The 24,440-nt window shown below is 40.9% G+C and overlaps 1 protein-coding gene across 1 annotated transcript in view; it reads left to right on the top strand.

Annotated features, from left to right (window-relative positions):
• LOC121880328 (hemicentin-2-like) overlaps positions 1 to 24,440 on the top strand; it is a 115,652-nt gene that overhangs the window by 28,074 nt on the left and 63,138 nt on the right. The window contains exon 2 of the mRNA XM_042387484.1: positions 1,994 to 2,204. Coding sequence (XP_042243418.1) covers positions 1,994 to 2,204 — 211 coding nt within the window. The remainder of the gene's footprint in view (positions 1 to 1,993; positions 2,205 to 24,440) is intronic.

The following is a 24,440-nucleotide window of genomic DNA, read 5'->3' as shown; positions in this document are numbered from 1 at the left end:
ACCTGTTAAAGAACAATTCTCATTTAACAAATGCTGTTATCTCAGGACACATAGTATGAATAATACAATCAATATACAGTACATAGCCTGTTAACATCTTATATAACTCACATGTTATAACTGTTGATACAGGAGACAATTTGTATAATATGATCAAATTACAGTACATAAATAATACTTATTAAAGTTATTTAGAGTTTCTTAGCAGATTCTAATACTTCACGATCACTCACGTTTTAGGGTCTAGCGGTCTGAACCAACGTGTTGTCTGTCCTGTAAAAATCGGTAGACTACCCTCTAGGGCAATTGCAGCCCGGAGGCGAGGGCCATCTGTTTCGTATTGAAACACCTCAGCAAATTCGTTGTCAACACTATATCTCTTATCTCACCCTCTCTCTCTCACACCTAGTTTATCTTATTGTGGTTATCCCTCTCTTTCTCTCTCTCTTCTAATTTAGCTTACTGTAGCAGTAACAGTCGTTAACAGTGGAGAAAGGATAACTGCCCTCAGTCACTGTTATTGTTGGTTGAGTAGAAGACGTAAAATTAGTAGTAATAGTAGTAGTAGATCTGAAGTGAAACTAACTCGGCTAGAGTAGATACTTTTGTATTAGGATAGTTAGGTAATAAAAAGATGGAGAAGAGTTTTATAATTATTTTTATTATCATTTCTTCTATAATTATTAAACACTACGGCTGTCGGTGTCATCATCATCATCTCTCTCTCTCTCTCTCTGACTTTGAGTAATTAATCCTCTCTGAATCAGCTGGTGTCGACTTACTCATTCTTCCTAATCATCTGGTATCGACATACTTTCAATCCTTCCAATCACCTGGTGTTTAATTTCTTTCTTCCAATCACGTGTGTCAACTTGCTTTCCTCAGTTAACTTTTTCCAATCACCCAATGTCAACCTTACTCGTCTCACTTTCATTGACACTTCCCAAATCACCTGCATCTTGACTTGTTCACTTACTTGCTTTCCGTCAAAAATTTTGGGGAAATTATACCAAGTCTCCCCGCTAAATATTTCCGCCAAATTCTCCCTCACAGAATTCACACGAAATTTTCACTCTGAAAATTCCTTACATGTTTTCCCGGTAAATTTTCCCTCCATAATCTTCCGCTAAACTTCCCGCCAAAAACCTCCCACCGAGACTTCCCGCCGAAACTGAGAGCCAAAACATTGAAAGGAGGAAAGACTGGGAGGTATGTGCCCTGCAGGAGCTATGCACAACAATACCTGTGATGAAGACGCACCTGCCAGCACTTCTTGTTACCTGTCAGCCTCCAGGTAAGAGAGAGAAGGACATGACACTCTCACCTGGACGGAATACACGAGGGGTCTTGTGATCTCTTTGTCTCTTTGGGGTAAACAAGTTCAGGTGTTTTTGAGAATTATCATTGATGCGACATGAAGTATTACGCGTGAGTTTATTGTTTTGCATTTCACTTAAGGTGAATATTTTATAATTTTGCTTTTATTGGTGTTTATTTATTCAGTGTAAAAAAAAAGAGTATATCATCATTGCTATTGTTTTTTATTTGTTGTGCGATATTTCATTTATCTACATTGTTTAATTTTTACTGAGATTTTCTTATTGTGGAATATATGTATCTTTTTTTTTGGGGGGGCGGGGGATTTTTGTACCGAGTAGTTTGTTATCGGTATGTTCATTATTTTGTTTTCTCTTTATCTTTCGTTTTAGATATAATTTATTTCAAGGACTTACACATTCGGGTGGTGTCCCTTGGTACCTTATCTATGTGTGTCTGTGTTTCGGGAATCGTGAAAAAACAGAAAAATCAGTGTTTTTTGCCTTCCTTTGTCTCAAATATTTCTCCCTCTCCTTCTCTTTCTCTTTCTGCTATATTCTTTCTATCTCTTCATCTGTCTATCTCTCACACAGGTGTCGTGGATCCGTGGATCAGACAGAGACACTAAATTCTTCCTCCTCCCTGTCTCATTACCATCTCTCCGTCTCTCAAACAGGTGTCGTGGATCAGACAGAGAGACCTACACATACTGACAGTGGGCCGCTATACCTACACGACGGATCAGCGCTTCGAGGTGATCCACTCCCCGGGCTCCCAAGACTGGATCCTCAAGATCAGTTACGCTCAGGTTCGCGACTCCGGTATTTACGAATGTCAAGTGTCCACCAAACCCGTGAGGAGTTTCGTCGTCCGCCTCAACGTGTTCGGTGAGTCACCATCGCCGGAGACGGTGTGGGTCATGTTGATTTATGTTTTATTCAGTATAAAAATATACAGGTTCAAATACAGGTGCAGATAAAAGATGCAGATACGGATTCAGATACAATTACAAATCCAGGTCCAGGTACTCAACGAGGGTTGCGTCTCTCTCTCTCTCTCTCTCTCTCTCTCTCTCTCTCTTAAAACCATATAAACCACATACTGTATAGTTGGTTCTACTCCTGTGTTTACCACCTAGTGTTGCCAATCCTCTCTCTACCCGAGGTCTTAACCCCAAATACTGTACTCTGAATTCGAAGCATTCGCCCAGTGAGCCGGAGGGAGGGGAGGGGGGTGTCGTTGTAAGTGTCTTTCTGTGGGGGGATATGTGGTACTGTTGGGTGAGGAAGGAAGTGTACAGTATCTAAGTTGGGAAGATTACAATGCATATTTACACTTTCACAATACTGATGGGGTTTCCTCGGCTGAGTGTAATCGTCTAGCTCTAGCCTGATGAAAATACTAAAGTAACAATAGGATGAGAGGGGGGTGAATTCATGTTCTAATTTAGGTGTTTCTTTGTAAATGGGGGCATTTATGTTTGAATCTATATCTTGAAGAAACAGCGAAGTTTTGTTTAACCCCTGGACTACGAGATGGAACTTCTCCAGCCGAATAAAATCGTCTGGCGGTAGCCAGAATAAAGTAGAAAAGAAAACATCGTAATAAAGAGATTAATTAGCAATCAAAATAATCAGGAAGTGGGCACCACATATTTATTTTAATACAAGCTTCATGTGAACAAAAATAGTTCAGTTGTTAAAGTGTTATCCTGCACTGAAATCTCTCCCAACTGATATAGATTTTCCGGCCTCATCCCTCTAATAGTATTCAGTCTCCTTCCCATAGAGGGACAACTACCCAGGCCCCCCCCCCCTCCCTCTCCCTCCCGCTCACCTCAATGAAAGAGAGGATTGGCAACGCTAAGTGGAGGAGCTAACTTTACCTCCATTCTTTAATTAACCTTTACATTCTCACTGTAACAATCTTGTACCTTTATAAATCCCTATCCTCCACCCCCACCTCTTTGGTTCCTATTCTTTCATTGCCTCTGAAGGTATTTCACAGCACACATCATCTTGTCGGGGTCTCGCTAATGCTCTCTGTCACGCAGTGGGATAGAAGAAGCTGTATTGTTATCATTATCAAGAATTTATGGTGCATGGATGAGGTGGGGGTTGTACCAGGTGTTAAGAAAGGATATGGTGTTTAATTGTCATGGAGATTTGTGGTTCACGTTGGAGGTTTACACCTGTGGGATTGGATACCTGTGTGGGGGAGTGGGTGGGTGTGTAGAGGTATATGTAAGGTGTGAGTGATAGTAAGTAATAGTATTGATAATTGTAAAAATAATAAGAATGATAATAAAAATTATATCCTTAAAACTAGTGATAAAACTGGTAATAATAACGACAATAATGATGATGAGGAGAAGGAAGAAGAATTCTTGTTATAATTTCTTCACGTCATGCCCCCGTCCAGGAGCTTTTACTAATAACAGGATGGTAGCAGAGAGACTCACATGACCAGCCAGAGATTAATAACTTACTTCCAGCGCCATTCCTCATGACCTCTGTCGTCAACGTTAATTGGACAATATTTTACTGAAATTTAGTACATAGTTGATAATGAAAGAGGATAGGGATGAATTACGTACATACAACTGACACGATGATGTGTATTGTACTAAAATTTGTGGAGTTGTATGAAATTATAACTACATACATATGAATTGAATCGAAAAGTTTATTTAGCTAGAAAAATACAGATACAGAGTGGATAATAATAACAATATTAACATGGATGAGCCAGTTGAGAGCCTGAGCTCTCTTTTAGGCACCTGATATATACTATACATTTATCTCAAGGAAGTATTATGTAACATTTAGTATCATCTGGAATAGTACAATAGCATGGTGGTAATAAGAACATCTCAGGCTGTTGCCACGGTTATCACTTCAATATTTATTTATTTTATTACATACATACATAGTCACATAATTACAAACACACATAATTAATATGAGGGTCATCTGTTAAAACCTAAACTGTTGTACTTTGGTGGTAGAGGTTAGGTTTATATGTGTGCATGTGTGTGTGTGTATGTGTGTGTATAAACATTTCTTGGAACTTAAACACTAAGTTACAATAAATCTCCGTTTGTCAACACACGCTGTATCCAATACACCATAAATGCGATATATTCCAGGAACTGCAGAAATGTTTGAGAGAACTCAAGTCATGAAGACACTCTCACCGTGAACACTGTAACACACACGGTCGTATATAATAAAGAAATGTTAAAATTTCTCAGAATATTAGACCAAGGCTTTAGTGGCCACGGTGATCCATACTTTACGTACAGCTGCCCTCAAAACTCCCAGGACAGTTTTGTTTAAGCCTCGCGTCAATTACCGTCATGTCGGCACGTAAGGCCTGTGATCTGTAGCATCTATTTACTCAGATTCCTAATTGTGTGCTACAGAGTACCTTTAATATTAATATTCTCTAGTTATTATAATATAAAGCAGCGAACATCAAAATGTCCAGGGAAATATTTCTGGAGCTATACTTAATCAATGACATTTTTACAGAAAAAAAATATGATACTTTTACCGAGCTTTTATGTTTTTATCTTTTCGTTTTATTAATAATATACTATAAAAAACACCACAGACTTTTATCGTGTATGTATGATTCCCTTTTCATTTATTAATATAAAATCTTATGAAAAAAATACAATTACTTTTACCGATTTAAATTTTGGTTTTATTAATGTTGGAATGTAAATAAAAGGTACAAAGTAGTGTCATGATTCTTGATTTCCTTAATGTGAAATTATCAAAAGAAAAAATTACCCAAACTCATCTCAATACAAGAAGGGTTGATCTTGGTAGAGGAAAAGCCGGACAAACCGATAGAATTTGTGTGGAAAGGAGATATGACCATCGCAACCATCCCAGACCCGCGCAATAACAGCAAGGGAGGCTAAGTTATGTTGTGTTCCTACCACACACACACACACACACACACACACACACACAGACATACACACAGTTCTGGGTAGTGGTTGATATCGCTTCTCTAGCTACAGCATTTGGAGGTTCTAAGGAATGTTGTGTTGGGATTAAATAATCTCCACGTAGGTAAAGATTTAAGAGTCAATACAGTTGTCACACATCAATACACTCGTTCTAGTCGCTGTTGCTGTGTCACTATATCTGTGTCACTTCTACTGTACCACCATTATCGGTGTCACTTCTACTTTGTCACTTTTATTGTGTCATTTCTGCTGTGTCACTTATCCTGTGTCACTTCTGCTGCCATGTTGACTGTGTCGTTTATTTTGGGTCACCTCTATTGTGTCACTTCTACTGTATAACTGCCGCTGTGTCAACACCTTCCTAGAGTGGGTCTGAGGCAGCACCAGCACCACGCACTCATAAAACAGTGAGCCTGTACTATAAACATCCCTTCACTCCATGTGCTATGTTCCTGCAAAACTCCCTCAAGTGTACCCCCAATTTATATATATATATATATATATATATATATATATATATATATATATATATATATATAATGAAGAGAGAAACGAGGTAAATACAAACATTTTGAAGTAGGCTTTTTAATTGCTAACGTTTCGGAAATAATCTTTTCCATCATCAGAGCCTAAAGTTATGAAAAGAAAAATACAGGTGATATACAATAAAACTCATCGCTTGTGATATGGCCTCTAGTGAATTGTTATGTTTTCAGGCTCGTCTGAATTAAGGTAATACCCCTGTACATTTTATTTCATACTTTTATTTGACTTTAGCTTTGTATGTAGGTCTTCATTTTTGTCGGATTTGAAGTGAATTTCTTTAATAAATTTTGTTTATCGAAGGTAATGTATAATATTATGTTTTTATTGTATATCACCTGTATTTTTTATTTTTTTCAAACTTTTAGGCTCTGATGATGGAAAAGGATTATTTCCGAAACGTTAGCAATTAAAGCACCTACTAAGATGTTTGTGTTTACCTTGGTTCTCTCTCATTATAAAAACTACGCTTCACGTAACAAGTCCATATATATATATATATATATATATATATATATATATATATATATACGCCACGGTAGGACGCCACCCTCCGGGAGGCTCCACATTGTCTCACTGTTCAGTCCCCAAAACTTCCTCTTCCATCAATAGTTCATTAACGGTGTATGTAAGTTCCACCATGTTTTTCACTACAACGGTATAACAAAGAATATTTTTTTAGCATTAATCTGTTATTATTTTATTGTCTAATCATCACTACATATAACATCATCCATCATCACTACAGAAAACACCATCCATCATCACTATATATAACACCACCCATCATCACTACATATAACATCATCCATCATCACTACATACAACACCATCCATCATCACTACGTATAACACCATCCATCATCACTACATATAACACCATCCATCATCACTACATATAACACCATCCATCATCACTACTGATTGGTAAAGTAGTTTCCGAGATTCTGTGCGGACACACAAACAAACACAGCACACACACGCAAACAAACGGACACACTTCTTTGTTTTATATAGATAGATAGATCGATAGATCATCAATACATATAACACCACCCATCATCACTGCATATAACATCATCCATCATCACTACAGAAAACACCATCCATCATCACTACACATAACACCATCCATCACCACTACATATAACACCATCCATCATCACTACATATAACACCATCCATCATCACTACATATAACACCACCCATCATCACTACATATAACACCATCCATCATCCTGCATATAACACCATCCATCACCTACATATAACATCCATCATCTTTTCATATAACTTCCATCCATAAATACCATATAACTTTTACCCATCATCACTACATATAACAGCCTTCCATCATCACTACATATAACACCACCCATCATCACTACATATAACACCATCCATCATCACTACATATAACACCATCCATCATCACACCATATAACACCATCCATCATCACTACATATAACACCACCATCATCACTACATATCAACATCTTCCATCATCATACATATAAACACCACCCATCATCACTACATATAACACCATCCATCATCTACATATAACACCACCCATCATCACTACATATAACAACATCCATCATCACTACATAACACAATCCATCATCACTACATATAACACCAACCATCATCACTATATATAACACCATCCGTCATCACTACATATAACAACATCCATCATCACTTCATATAACACCACGCATCATTACTGCATATAACAACATTCATCATCACTACATATAACACCATCCATCATCACTACATATAACACCACCCATCATCACTATATATAACACCATCCATCATCATTACATATAACAACATCCATCATCACTACATATAACACAACCCATCATCACTACATATAACAACATCCAGCATCACTACATATAATAACATTCATCATCACTACATATAACACCATCCATCATCACTACATATAACACAACCATCATCACTACATATAACAACATCCATCATCACTACATATAACACCACCCATCATCACTACATATAACACCACCCATCATCACTACAACATAACAACATCCATCATCACTACATATAACACCATCCATCATCACCACATATAACACCATCCATCATCACTACATATAACACCATCCATCATCATTACATACATATGCCCCATCCATCATCACTACATATAACTCCACCCACCATCACTACATATAACAACATCCATCATCACTACATTTAACATCATCTATCATCACTACATATAATACGATCCATCATCACCACATATAACACCATCCATCATCACTACATATAACACCATCCATCATCACTAAATATAACACCACCCACCATCACTACATATAACACCATCCATCATCACCACATATAACACCATCCATCATCACTACATATAACACCATCCATCATCTATATAACACCACCCATCATCACTACATATAACACCATCCATCATCACTATATATAAACACCATCCATCATCATGTAATGGAATAAAAAACTCACAAGAAGAAGATTATATATAGGTAGAATATTGATAGTATAAGAGTATAAAGAGAGGAAGACTTTGGTAGCGTGGCCGTGATAGTTATTTATTCTTATCGTACACTGGTCGTGTCTTACACGTCAATACACATCTATCACGTTCTTAAAGGCGACTTCTTAAACACTGCTTCGTTACAACTCTTTATTAATCACGAACATGACATGGACACATTAATAACACCTTCTATTGAAGTTACTAGGACATTATATTTACGTTACTAGGACATCATATTACGTTACTAGACACTCTGATTCTCGGACACGAACATGAAATGAATACACTTCTCACGTAGGTAACTCATCCCATGGAAAGCTCTGACAAACACTCACGTGACCTAGGGGAGGCCTAGCAGGGAGACTGCTTAGCTGGAACACTGGTGTCGGGAGGGCGACTGCTTAGCTGGGACACTGGTATCGGGAGGGCGACTGCTTAGCGGGGACACTGGTGTCGGGTGGGCGACTGCTTAGCTGGGACACCGGAGGGAAGTCTCGGTCCTGACCGGAGGCGACTTGCCTCCGGCCTCTGACTTCGGCTCGAGCAGGCCTGGTGGTGTCGTAGCTGGCCACCTTGTTACAAGACAACTACTTCACTGCGAATCCCGAGGGAGGACCAGGACGTCCTATATATTGGGATGCGAGCCGTCAGGTTCAGCTGGCCGGGGGGGCGGGGGGGGGCGGCGAAGGGTCTCCTTACATTTGACCCCGCAAATGTGCGGTCAGGCCTGGACTTTTTCAGAACTATCTGGGAAAGTCATCAGGTGGGGCCGTGTGTATATTGGGAGAGCAACCGTGAGAGTTCCCCTACACTTGACCTCCCAAACGTCGGGTCAGACTGGAGTTTCTGAGATGTAAGGAGAAGTCATCAGGTGGGGCCGTGTGACACGAGAGGCCCTGGTTGATTTGTGGCCCCTTGAGTTGGGCTCCAAGGGTTACATTTGACCTGCCTAATGTGAGGTCAGGTCCGGCCTTTGTTCAGAGAGTAGGTTATTGTATATTGGAAGAGAGTCGGCTGGTGCCTTCTTACATGTTTTGTTGGGGCCACATGTCACATGGGAGGGGAGCTAGGCTGATTTACAATCCTTGGTCAACCGCAGAGTTACCCTATACTTTTGACCTCACTAATGTCCGGTCAAGACTGGCCCCCCTCTGCGGTGTAGGACATTGTTTATATTGGGAGAGAGCCGGCTGGTGCCCTCTTACATGTGTGACATGGGAGGGGGAGCTAGTTGATTTACAACATCCTTGAGCACCTGCGAGGGATACCCTTACACTTGACCTAGGGAAGGCCTAGAGTTTCTGAGATGTAAGCTGTGGTCTGACAACCCATCACTACACCTCCCGCCAAGACCAAAGCTTTCATGCTCAGAGAACTGATGATACGTTTAAAGTAGACAGTAACATCATGTGCAGTATCTAATATAGTCCCTCAGGTGATAATGCATCCTTACATTTTACAAATCATAACATTAGAGATGTATGTTTTTCTACTGGCATAGTTTGATCTGACAAAGCTTACTATACCTCCCGCCAAGATTAAAGCTTCTATGACAGGAGAAAAAAATAAAATACATACACAGTAATTGAACATAGAGTGATCTAAAGATCCTTCATATCTATCATAGTGTCCGAGGCAAACTTGCAAATCACATTCTACAAACAAAAACAGGTGTTACATTGCCTAACCAGGCCGTGTCAAAATAATAATTCATCTCAGTCAGTAAATGGCTACAACATTGTGTTTGGTAATACAAAACATTGATCAAATGAACTCATAGAAAAAGTGACTAATCTTTTTAAAAAAAACATTCTTTGTAGTACATGTTAACAAAAATCAGAGAATTAAATACAAAATACAAAATGCTCCTACTTCACATGTTAGGGTGTTATATCTTTTTATTACACATCAGCAACATCAACAACATCAGTACATTTGTTGGGTTCAGCATGGCTCAAGTCCTCCATCCAGCTGGTATCTGAAAATAAGGAATGCTGGCAGCACAACAACGGTAGTCGATTGGTCCTTCTGATTATCCACCTTGTCATCGTCGACTTTCTTCTGATGTCAGCAAAGCGTCTCTTCTGTCTTCACATAGCACGTTTTTCTTTCTTCAATACCGCACTTTGTAGGTCGTGTCACCACATCTGACTTCTTCTCACTTCCTCCTGGTTTCTATAATATTCCAGATGATTTTTCTGTTCACCTGCGCTTCCTCTACGTTTAGAGCATTTTCATATTCCAGATGATTTTTCTGTTCACCTGCGTTTCTTTATACATCTTCATTTTCCGTCATATTCCAGATGAATTTTTCTGCTCCATCTGTATTCCTTTATACATCTTCGTTTTCAACATATTCCAGACGATTTTCTGTTCATCTGCCGTCGGCCCTCTCCGGCTGGGATGAAAGCCGGTCCACTGTTTGGGCTGTCGTCTCCTTAAATAACTCGTAAGGCAGGTTCCGCGGACCAGGCCTCGCCCTCCGTACGTGAGTGTCGGCGAGACCAAGGACCGTCCTGTCTTACACCTTCCACAGTGGTGAATCCCTCCCTGGCTGGGCTCACCAGGGTTCGTTGTGTGGCACTTCATTCCACACTCCTTAACTTCCTAGTAGAAAAATATAAACTCTTCTTAATCCTAGACCAGGTAGGACTTGAAAGAAGTGGGGTGGTGCGTGGCGGGTGTGGTGCTGCATTCCTCACGCTGCATTCCTCACGCTGCTACTTCTCTTCTTATATGTGCTGTGGTCGGATTCCGGCTAGCCATGGGGCGGTACTGTGTGTGATATTTGCCAGAGAAACAATCCTAAAGGGATGATGGATTAGTTGGAAGTGCATTCGCAAAAAAAACAAATATTTACTTTATAAGTTACGTCAATGTTTGGTAACTATTATTTCCGTCACGACAATTTTCTCATTAGGCTGGGTCGGGGAGTGAAGCTCTGCTCACTACATTGAATATTATTTATCACTACGCGTCAAAGAGTACATTACAAATCATACTAGCATAAAACCACTCTGAGTGAAGCTCTGTAATTATCGCAATATTAAGTAACACTAACCACCAATTTCGAAGCATAACTCACAGGACAAAACATTGGTGGTCACACGGGCGGGTGGGGCGGGAAACATTCGGCCATGATGCGCGTGTGACCTAGGGAAGGCCTGAGGTGTTGAGTGGCGTAACCGGGACGGGACGGGGCGCGGGACGGGGCGCGGGGCGGGGCGCGGCGCGGGGCAGGGCAGGGCGGGGCGGAACGGGGTAGGGCAGGGCAGGGCGGAGCGAGGCGGGAACGGATGGGTACGGAGGGTGAGGTGAGGGTTAGGACAGGGAGGAGGATGTAGGTTAAAAGACATGTTAAGTTATAATAGTTAGTACAGACACCGCTTCTATCGCTAAAACACAATGGGTACATTTAACACTGACCGACAATTAAAATGCACTTGGGATACTGAGAACTTCACAGAACGCGGGGAACACTGAGAAATTACGTTAAGCACTGAACATATTTCTAGACAAAAAAAAATTCGCGCATACCACGACGAGAGACATTTACTTGAGCTGTAACGGTGACACACTAGGCCACTTTTCACGCTACGACGCTACGACACAGGAATTACTTATTACACAATTGTAGACAATACTTAGACTGAAACAAATGAAGGATGAAACGAGCCAGGTGTTATGGCTAACCGAGGGAGGGCATGGGTTTACGTTAAGTACACTGTTACCAATAACAAGGGACGAGGGAAGCGTGAATGCCACCAATATAATGTTACGAATGCAACCACCCTTGTACTGCCTGCTTCGTCAAGATAGTTACGAGATTACTTCAAAAGATTCTAACTATCACTGTACTGAACACTAAAGTTAAGAGGCGTGAGTATTACGTTAAGGCGCTGCCACCATTGTAATGAGACAAAACTCACAAGAAGATTACATATAGGTAGAATATTGATAGTATAAGAGTATAAAGAGAGGAAGACTTTGGTAGCGTGGCCGTGATAGTTATTTACACTGTCAGTACACTTATCGTATCTTATACGTCAATACACTTCTATTACGTCTTAAGGGCGACTTCTCAAACACTGCTTCGTTACAACTCTTTATTAATCACGAACATGACATGGACACATTAATAACACCTTCTATTGAAGTTACTAGGACATTATATTTACGTTACTAGGACATCATATTACGTTACTAGACACTCTGATTCTCGGACACGAACATGAAATGAATACACTTCCCACGTAGGTAACTCATCCCATGGAACGCTCTGACAAACACTCACGTGACCTAGGGAAGGCCTAGCAGGGAGACTGCTTAGCTGGAACACTGGTGTCGGGAGGGCGACTGCTTAGCTGGGACACTGGTATCGGGGGGGCGACTGCTTAGCGGGGACACTGGTGTCGGGTGGGCGACTGCTTAGCTGGGACACCGGAGGGAAGTCTCGGTCCTGACCGGAGGCGACTTGCCTCCGGCCCTTGACTTCTCTCGAGCAGGCCTGGTGGTGTAGTAGCTGGCCACCTTGTTACAAGACAACTCCCTCTCTGCGAATCCTCGAGGGAGGACCAGGACGTCCTATATATTGGGAAGCGAGCCGTCAGGTTCAGCTGGCCTGGGGGGCGGCGAAGGGTCTCCTTACATTTTGACCCCGCAAATGTGCGGTCAGGCCTGGACTTTTTCAGAACTATCTGGGAAAGTCATCAGGTGGGGCCATGTGTATATTGGGAGAGCAACCGTGAGAGTTCCCCTACACTTGACTTCCCAAACGTCGGGTCAGACTGGAGTTTCTGAGATGTAAGGAGAAGTCATCAGGTGGGGCCGTGTGACACGAGAGGCCCTGGTTGATTTGTGGCCCCTTGAGTTGGGCTCCAAGGGTTACATTTGACCTGGCTAATTGTGAGGTCAGGTCCGGCCTTTGTTCAGAGAGTAGGTTATTGTATATTGGAAGAGGGTCGGCTGGTGCCTTCTTACATGTCTGTTGTGGTGACATGTCACATGGGAGGGGAGCTAGTTGATTTGTAACCCCCGGTCCACCGTGAGAGTTACACTTGACCCCTCCTAATGTCGGGTCAAGACTGGCCCCCCTCTGCGGTGTAGGACATTGTGTATATTGGGAGAGAGCCGGCTGGTGCCCTCTTACATGTGTGACATGGGAGGGGGAGCTAGTTGGTTTACAATCCTTGGTCAACCGCAGAGTTACCCTACACTTGACCTAGGGAAGGCCTAGAGTTTCTGAGATGTAAGCTGTGGTCTGACAACCCATCACTACACCTCCCGCCAAGACCAAAGCTTTCATGCTCAGAGAACTGATGATACATTTAAAGTAGACAGTAACATCATGTGCAGTATCTAATATAGTCCCTCAGGCGATAATGCATCCTTACATTTTACAAATAATAACCCTAGAGATGTATGTTTTTCTACTGGCATAGTTTGATCTGACAAAGCTTACTATAATCACTACATATAACAATATCCACTATCACTATATATAACAATTACCCATCATCACTACATTAACAACATCCATCATCACTACATATAACACCATCCATCATCACTATATATAACACCATCCATCATCACTACATATAACACCATCCATCATCACTATATATAACACCACCCATCATCACTACATATAACACCATCCATCATCACTATATATAACACCATCCATCATCACTACATATAACACCATCCATCATCACTATATATAACACTCCATCATCACTACATTTAACAACATCCATCATCACTATATACAGTATAACATCATCATCCATCATCACTACATATAACACCATCCATCATCACTACATATAATGCCATCCATCATCACTACAGATCGGTAAAGTAGCTTTCGAGATTCTCAGTGACTCACACACAAACACACAGACATACTTCTTGTTTTATATATATATATATATATATATATATATATATATATATATATATATATATATATATATATATATATATATATATATATATATATATATATATATATATATGCAAATCAATCACTGTAGGTGTAATATTCAGAAATGTGATATTCAGAGATGTTAGAACAAATATGACCGATCTGCCGAACAGGGGAGCATAAGTAGACCAGGCTGAAACACTCATTCCTCTTGGCGAGTTAAAACAATGCCTCCAAGCAATGCTCTCCGAGAGGGGGTGGAAGCATTTTTAACTTGGCTTATGGAAATTTAAAAGTACTTTATCGAATTAATGTAGACACGATTGATGAAGTTAAGGGACAATTATAAAATTTAAAGTTATTGTGGATAGTTTACCAGTTCAAAATATGTTACATGTGTCCCTGGGAATCTAATAAAAATTACGCGAATAGGTGATGTCATGAGGGATGTTGTCTTTGACCCACCGAGAAAAGCGACCACGTGGCCTCGTCCCTTCACGTGCGTCCATCCGTGTTAGAACATATGAATGGGAGAAACTGTAGCCCGCCTATTGGCCCATACTAGGCAGTCCTGTTTACACCCAACCCCTATCGCTCATATATACATCCAACCTATCTGTATGTTTGAAGCTATCCAGCGTATTCGAGTTAATGATGATATTTGTTAACTTGTTCTACTCATCCACTACTCTATTTCCAAACCAATGTTTACCTATTTCGAGCCTAAATCTAAATTTGTCTAATTTAAAACTATTGTTACGAGTTTGCTCCTGGTTGGATAGTTTGAGTACCTTTGTAATGTCCCCTTTGTTTAGCCCTGACTTACATTTATGCACCTCTATCATATCGCCCCTCACTTTACGTCTCTCAAGGGAGTGCAAATTAAGATGCTTTAACCTGTCTCTGTACTCAAGTTCCTAATGCCCTGGATTAGTCTTGTCATTCTCCTCTGGATTCCTTCCAAGGATTTTATATCCATTCTGACCAGAATTGAACTGCGTAATCCGAGTAAGGTCTTACAAGCGCAAAATATAGTTTTAGGATGACCTCGCTAGTCTTGTAACTAACACTGCTTTGTATGAACCCACGTACTTTATTAGCCTTGTTTCGAGCAAATACACATTGTTTGCTTGGCTTAAGATTCCTACTTATCATTACTCCTAAATCTTTCTTGCAGTCGGATTTCTCATTCGATCTCAGACCGTGTTTAGTTTGGGCGGATAAGAATTTAACAGTAGTTAACAAAGCACTCCTTTTGCAGGGTCACGAGACCCTACTTGGTTGGTGGTGACGGTGGTTTTGAAGATATAGCTGGCTACTCATGAGGTGGAAACCCACCCGGCCGGTGAGGAGACAGTCCTATTTACCAAACTACCGTGACTGACCGCAGAGTTGGATATGGTCGACCTGGTTCATCGAGTCTTCCTCCTGATCGGCTCATACAAAACCACAGGAACCCACACACCTCCTTAGTCAGCTAAGGAAAAACATTTTATCAACGGGAAATGGAACCCCTTCCTCAGCTGGGGCAGGGTTCACCTGGCTGTACTGTGAGCTGGCCTACTAGGCTTAATTTGACTCTCACTTTTTTCCCCTATAAAGTAACGGGGAGTTATAGTGAGTGAACTGAATGGTCAAACTCTGGGGGCCAGAACTCCTCATGGTGTTAGTGGTTATTGGGTTCTTTCAGTTGGTTAATTTAACCAACTCCGGGTGTGAGGTCAACGACCCTATGGTTGTTGGGGCTGTAGTCTGATACGTTTAATGTATTAACAGCGATATATGGTGCAAGTAATATTTTTTTAATATTTTATTTACGATTAACAGTGGTGTATGGTGATGTATTGAGGGATTGATCCAGATGAGTTCCTCTCTCTTGTGTGTTTGATAATTTTGTTTTACTAATTTCTCTACTGTTCAATTAATCTCTTCTTTTATTCCATTATTGTGCTATGTAATACAAGTGTTATCGTTACCAGTGCGTCTTTTTCTCCCCAATCGCAAAGATCTCCAGTCAGAACTATGTGAATAATTTCATAATAATTGCGTTTGTGCTGGTACGGTATTCTGAGGGGTGCTTCCACTGCATTACCATCCACTGTAACTAAAAAACCCCAATAGGTAGAATTCCGGCCGCTTATATATATATATATATATATATATATATATATATATATATATATATATATATATATATATATATATATATATATATATATATATATATATATATATATATATATATATATATATATATATGCAAGTAGGTAGTAGGTAGTAGGCAGCTATCAAACAGGGAGGTACTACCGCCTGGGAAGATGTTGGAAGCATAATGTGTTGGTTAATGATAGACCTTGCTGCCATATGGTATCACGAAAATTGTGACCAAGTCCCAGGTTGCTCATCTGACTTTCTGCTTCATTTACACACAATTGCAGGGTTTCAATTGTTTCTCTTACTTTGACAATACAACACACATAATGTTTATCATTTCTCATTCTTGATTGTTTTTTCGATTTTGTATTTATTTATGATTATGATTATGTTAAATATTTTTTTTTTGTATTTTGTTATTAATATTTATTAATTATTATTATAATATGATAGTTATTATTATTATTATTATTATTATTATTATTATTATTATTATTATTATTATTATTATTATTATTATTATTATTATTATTATATTTTCGCCCCCCAGGCCCTGATGTGGGTCAGTAACCTGTGCCCGGGTAGGCTTATCCCCGTTAAAAAAAAAAAATTAAATCACTGTATAGGTGCGCGTGATCCAGGTATATGCTGATAACCACAAGGAAAAAGAAAACACGAAGTTCCCAAGCGCTTTCGTGTAGTGATGATTAGACAATAAAATAATAACAGTTTAATGCTAAAAAAAATGTACTTTGCTGTACCGTTGTAGTGAAAAACACGGTGAAACTTACATACACCGTTAATGAACTATTGATGGAAGAAGAAGTTTTGGGGACTGAACAGTGAGGCAATGTGGAGCCTCCCGGAAGATGGAGTCCTACCGTTGCCTAGCGGATGAGCTGCCCGGAGGGCGGCGATTCTGCTAGTGTGTATATATATATATATATATATATATATATATATATATATATATATACACACACCTATGCGCACATAGGTGTGCGTGTGTGTATGCACATTAGCCACGCAACACTACCAGGTGCCACGGAGGGTCGCTTGAGGTAAGGCTGGTAGTAACAGTTTGCTCGGTCATACATCACAGCTTTTCCCATTAGCGTTTGTGTCTTGGGTGAGGCCTGTGATTCCGCTGTAGACGTACATCATAATATGTTTCCGTCAGCGTCTACCCCTGATGGTTTATCTGAGGCATTACTGAACACTTGAGTTACAGCAGCTTCCCTACACCGTCTGTGTTCAACCGCTATATTGATCCGCTTCAGTACAGTCTGTGTACTGAGTGTGACAATGCCCCACAGCCTCTGGTAATTGACTGCTATTTATTGATCTTCACTTCTAAGTTATATGACACTTAGCACTAAACAAGATAAAAAGCAGTCGTCTCCATTTGTCTCCATGAAGATCTATGCCAAGATGATCACATTTGACATGAACACTCAATGAACCCACTGGGGTGTGCAGTCAGTATTGTACAGGATAAAACGCCCTTGCTGAATTAACTGTTCGATGACAGATTATTGATATTCTCTAAACATATTTCAATTTTGTATACATAATTTTCCGCTGGTGTTATAAATGTCAAGTTATTCAATTATTTTCAGACCTACAGATTTAAACAGCAACATTAATATGAAGCTAAACAACTCACACCAACAAATCCTCCACATGACGTCTGATTAAGGCTGTTGGAGTGTTTGTCTTATTAACACACACACACACACACACACCCGCGAGAGAAAGAGAGAAAGCTATGACCATCCAGCATAAAGACAATCAGATTCGTTTTCGGTTAAATTCTAACAATTTTCTACAAAATGCAAATTTTTAGACGTAAACACTAGATGTAATGCCAGAAAATATTCGTTCAGAAATTATCTTTGAATAATATATTACATCTACTTTGTTTAAGTGCAAAGAACATAAATATACGTACGGACGTATACACATGTACACAGGTATTTACATTTACACATGCGAGTACATATACATACACACACACACACAAATTTTCTAATTCCTTCTTTCTCTCTCTCCATCTCTTATAATCTATCTATCTATCTATATATGTATATATATGTATATATATATATATATATATATATATATATATATATATATATATATATATATATATATATATATATATATATATATATATATATATATATATATATATATATAGGTGTGTAACCGGTCGGAATTACTGTACAATAATTTCTCACTTGACTTGGGGTTTATTAATTATTAGATGGAAATTGCAGTGGAAGCGCCCCTTTGAGAAAAAACCAGAACCAGCACAAGAATACTTAAATTTACTAACAAAATGAATTCTCCGTGACCCGTGGAAGAATAGCATCTGTGATTTGGGATGAATGAGACACACTGTAAAATTTTGACACTTATATTCCCTCCAACATTACAGACACAATCAAATAATGGTACACCAACATATGCGCACCTCTTAACCTGAACTTAAAACATTACTCTGGGGGATAAAAGTTATACATGATTATGAAATTATTAGAAACTCAGACAATGCCTCATTAGACAACAATAGATTCAAAGTATTAAGAAGTGTTGCTTGCACACATGAAACAGGCCTTAAGGCTTTCAACAAAATAACATCAACCACTGAGGGAATGGTATAAAAAATAAGAGATTATTAACTCCACCACGAATAGGCCTAAAGGGCACTCAATAGAATTATGTTACACCAACAGATGCAGGCCTTAAGGGTTTTCAACAAACTAATATCAATCACTGAGAAAATGGTATTAAAAAATAAGAAATTAATAACTCTGCGATGAATAGGCCCTAAGGGCACTCAATAAATTTATATTACCGCAGCAGATGCACACCTCCTAACCTAACTTAAACACTACTCTGGGGAACAAAGGTTTTACCCGAGATTGGAATTATAAAGAAATCTTAAATGCATGAAAGGAACTAAATCACAGTATCACTTACAACAGAGAGGAGGAACCTCATCTGAAAAACAGTTCCCTCATTCTCTGGCATCAATTAGTGACACAAACATTAAAAAACAATACTATCAAAATTATTTAAGCGATATTAACTACACACAACATACCTCAGTAACTGAAAAAATAGTGTTAACTACACCCAAAAATATTATCACTGTTATTAAGAAGTTACTGAGTCCACCAATACCCGTGAACCATGCTTCCTAACCTTACACATAGATTCCATCTGCAATCTGTAGTTTTTTAAGGCACAACCAACAGTCACCCGTAGTTTAAGGCCCAAACCAGCCTTTCTCGACCTTGGAAAATGTACCTCTAAGTTCCACTACTCCTGGCCCCAGTGTGTGGCCCTGTATTCACTCAGCTGGCTTCACTTTACCCCCAGTACATCCATGAACGGAAGGGAGTGAGCCAATCAGACCTTGTACAGTTGAGAGAAGCTTTAGCTTCCTGTTAGTAAAAGGTTTTCACTAAGCTGCTTGAAGATATGTGGTATTTTGAGTCGAGGTAGAGGAGAGCTGATGACCACAAACGATCGTCACGTCGTTAGTTGGGCACCCAGACAGCTGGTTTCACTCCAACTCTCACCATACTCAACAGGTGGCTCAAACCCAGGTCAGTGGACGATCATACAGCTCGCTTCACCACTCATTCATACCGCCAGTGGACGTTAACATACCATAGACGTTTCACACGGCATGGGCTCTACAGAACCCTGAAAAAACCCGAGCTGTTAGCTATTTTCTCACGTCACCGTTTGTTCCTACAGCCCTATCTAGCTTTGTCTGAGATTGAATACACCTTACTTGTTAATACTGATGTTAAATAAACGAAGGAACCAGTTCACGCGATCCGTCTCTCCTGGGTACAGAACAGAGATGGTCCTCTGGCTTGACCTCTCTCACATCTCCCCAAGCCATGCTTGCTCACTGGTTCACGCTTTTCAGGAGTGACTTATTTACCAGACGATTAACAGCTTAATTAGGACGTACGCAACATTTTCAGACTGGAAAACGATCTGGAATTATTTTCAATTTAATAACTGTAGGTTCTTATTAACAGAAATATACAGGAGTGCGCTTACAAGCGCAGGTAGTCCTTACACTCCTATAGGATCAACTGACCTCACTCTGACCTTTCAGGCGACATGTGGTAAGTGGTACATTAGCAGCCTCCAGATGTCGCCAGGCACATTTATCTAAGCGTGTGGTGACATGAAACAGGGGCATTGCCACACGCTACTGACTAGAGAAATAATGTGTATATATAGAGTACATACATGGTATACATACAACATACATAATATACATACATAGGCCTAGTTCCAAAAGCTCTCACTACGTGCAGGAGCGCTCTCTTCCCTCAGTCGACCTTGAACTCAGTATCGCCAATGGCGCGGCGTTTGAAATTACACTGAAATTTTTTAATATTTCATATATATATATATAATATTCAGAAGTTTCTGTGTGATATTCGGAGACATTAGTGCGTAGATATCCAAGATGCCGATACGCTGAGTCATTCTATGATGGGGAAACATTTCACGGTTTACATAGATAACAACCTACTCAGTCACCGAGAGAAGGCTAAGCTAGGTGCCGTGGAAAGTAGGTGGAATGGGGATCTCGAGCAGTTTAACTTCACTATAAAGTACAAGCTGGGGAAAACAACACGGTGGAGGATACTCTATCTAGGATCCCGACGGAACAGGAGGAAGATAGTGAGGAAGAGTATACAGCTATGCAGGTCGTAGAGGAGAATGGGGCAGAGAAGGAAGGAACAGTGGACGATAGATGGGCTGCGTAGGGAGCAAGAAGGCATGAACTATTATACAAAAATGCGAAGATGGCTGGCGGGAGAGCTGCTGGAGAACGAGGTACAAGTAAAGCTCCAAAATGATGACTTCTGCAGGTTGTACCGAGTGAGGCAATCCCTGATCGTAAGAGAAGAGGTTGTCTGGCATAGAATACACGAAGGAAAGAATCTATGGAGGGAGGTGCCAGCATTACCTCCAAACTTGCAGGAGGCTTTGATTAGAGCCTGCCACGACGTGTTTGGGCATCAGGGGCGAGATCGCACTCTGTCGCTGGTGCAGGAGCAAAGGTTCTGGCCAGGCATGGGAGAAATGGTGAGGGACTACATAGCCAGCTGCGAAAGGTATGGCATGGCAAATGAAGTACCAAAATCCCCAGCTGCATTTAGGGACGATTGAAGCTGCCAAACCATTAGAGACGCTGGCCGCAGATTTCACCTTGCTGGACAAGCGGCAAGGAATGGAGAATGTCATTATAATGATTGGCATATACAGTCGTTACACTTGGGCCTTTCCCACCAAAGACCAGAAAACCTCGATGAATGCAGAGATCCTGGTGAATCGGATCTTCGTGGCAGTGTGTGCCCTTGAGCGATTGCTGATCGATTAGGGCAGAAATTTTGGCAGTGCATTGGTCCGACACACTCGTGCCACCTTTGGGGTGAAGAAAATCCGGACGTCAGCATACCACCAGCAGGGAAATGGTATGGTGGAACGGTTCAATAGAACCCTGCACGGTCTGCTAGCCACCTTAGAGGAGGAGGAAAAGAATAAATGGCCCGAGCATCTGCAGGCAGTGGTGTCACAATACAACGCAACTCCGCACCCCACGACGAGGTTTTCCCCATTCCTCTTGTTTTATGGGAGAGAACCAAACCTGCCATTTGATCTTAGGCCAGAGGTAGACCCAGAGCCGGTAGATGAGTGGGTGATGGTGATCAGAGACTGGCAACGGAGGTTGCAGGAGGCCGTGGAGATCAATGTGCGGAGACGCAAGGAAATAAACCGAAGGAAATGAGAGGAGAAAGCCCACAAGAGTAACTGGGAAGTAGGCCACTAGGTCTTGTTGAGGAACAATGCAAAATTAAGCCGGTGTAAGCTCCAAAACCATTGGTTTGACACGAGATGGCACATTGTCAAGGTCCTAAATCCTAGGCCGGGCTTATACAGCATTAAGCCCAGTGGGGAAGTAGACCTGGACGTGAGAGTGGAAAACCGGAGCAACTTGAAGGCTGCTCCACCCCTAAAGCATCCGGGAGACCCGGTGATGGATGAATCTGAAGATGAAGAGGAGGGGCCCCCACTCCAGTTGGGCATGATGACGAGAAGTAGACAGGCGGCCAAGGATGAAGCGAGCAAGCAGAGCAGAGACTAAGGACTAAGGGAGTTGGAAGAATCGTGAGTAAGGCAGAGAGAAGTGGAGAGATGGCTAGGTCAGAAAGGTGCGTTCAGTTGTGGTTGATGTCATGAGCGGGATTGAGTGTACGGTTGTAATGGCCAGGGTCTCACTAATATGTACTGGTGCATTGTCAGAGGGTTGGTCGGCCGGCATGAGGTTCGGAGGCGTGGGTTGAGACGTGAGAGCGTTCGATTTGGACTGAGTATTATTTTTGACACTGGTTCCTCTAAGCTCAAGGGCCAGGCAAATGGAGAGCGTGTTTGTTTTGGATTTGGTATTATTTTGACTTTGATTCTGCTCAAGGACCAGGCAAAAGGGAAGCGTGTTTGTTTTGGATTTGGTATTATTTTTGGCATTGGTTCCTCGAAGCTCAAGGGCCAGGCAAAAGGGAAGCGTGTTTGGTTTTGGTTGGTTTTAATTTGTTGACAAGTTCTCTAGTTCAAGGACAAGACAAGAAGTAGAGTTGCTGGCTGCGAGTTGGAATCGTGCAAATTTGAAGGTGGCTCTAAGTTGTTCTCTCAGCACACGAGGACAGTGTTGTTTTCTTTTAGGGGGGGGGGGAGTCGAGTGTCAGTGGGAGAGAGAAGGGAAGCCGGAAGTTGGAGGACGGAAATGCTGCTTTTAGCATGTTGCAGGTGTGAGATGCAGTTATTAGAACAAGTCTTTTCTGGGAGGGGGGGTCGTGGCAGACTTTTTCTCAGCACGTGAGGACAGTGCTGTCATTTTTTAGGCGGGTCGATTGTAATATTCAGAAATTTCGGTGTGATATTCGGAGACATTTGTGCATGGATAACCAAGATGCCGATACACGGAGTCATTCTAAGCCATGTGACAGGTTGGCCAAACGCCAACAACACCTCTCCCAAGCGGACGGAGACTTCTGGAACTATTCCTATATAATATTAAATGTAATCTACCGAATCGACAGTTATTAAATTTAAAATTATTATAGATCTTTTCTCAATCTAAATAGGTTACGTGTGTCCCAATTAAGCTACCAGTTGTGCGGAAAAAATGTCACATAGGCCCAGGCTCTCGCCTTGGGAAAGCACGAGGTTGGCCGATCCTCAGTCTGATGACAGCGCTTGAACAGACAGGGCGGTCTGAGCGTCAGTGCAGGAAAAACGCTCACATGGTCTGGTCTCTGCGCGCACATGTCTCCAGTGTAGCAAGTAAGTCTTATTCGATTTCAGACAGGGATTAGATAGGGCAGTGATGGAAGTTAACAATAGCTAACAGTGAGTTCATTGCAGGGTTTCGGCAGAACCCACTTGACTGCGATTGATGACTGCCGTTGACGATTGATGATTGTCGATTGTGGCTATTGGAACGATCGGAGCAGGCTTGTCACTGGTTAGCAAGGTTTCAGCTGGGATCTCTTTAGTGAACGAGTGCCCCCGACAACTAAAACTACGTGGGACCAGTATCAGCATTGGTTGATCAGTTCTTCCCACTTGGGTTCACAACACCATGTGTCTTCGGTCAGTTAGAAATATTATCTACCGGACGGGAAACACAAATCATTTGCCTGTCTTTATTGAAAGCTATTATCACTAACACATAAAAAGTTAATCATTCTTATTCTCTCATGGTACATTATGGGGTTTTATCATATATTCACAAGATATTATTTCTCTAGAGCAAGAAACCATGATTTCTGTTAGGGAACAGATGATCGTTTGCGCTGATTACGAAGGCGGAATCTGTAATTTTCAACTACTTGAAGGACTTCTTGA

This window comes from Homarus americanus, unplaced genomic scaffold (assembly GCF_018991925.1).
Source record: "Homarus americanus isolate GMGI-L3 unplaced genomic scaffold, GMGI_Hamer_2.0 scaffold20930, whole genome shotgun sequence".
NCBI classification, from domain to species: domain Eukaryota; kingdom Metazoa; phylum Arthropoda; class Malacostraca; order Decapoda; family Nephropidae; genus Homarus; species Homarus americanus.
This window is presented reverse-complemented; position numbering and strand designations above follow the sequence as displayed.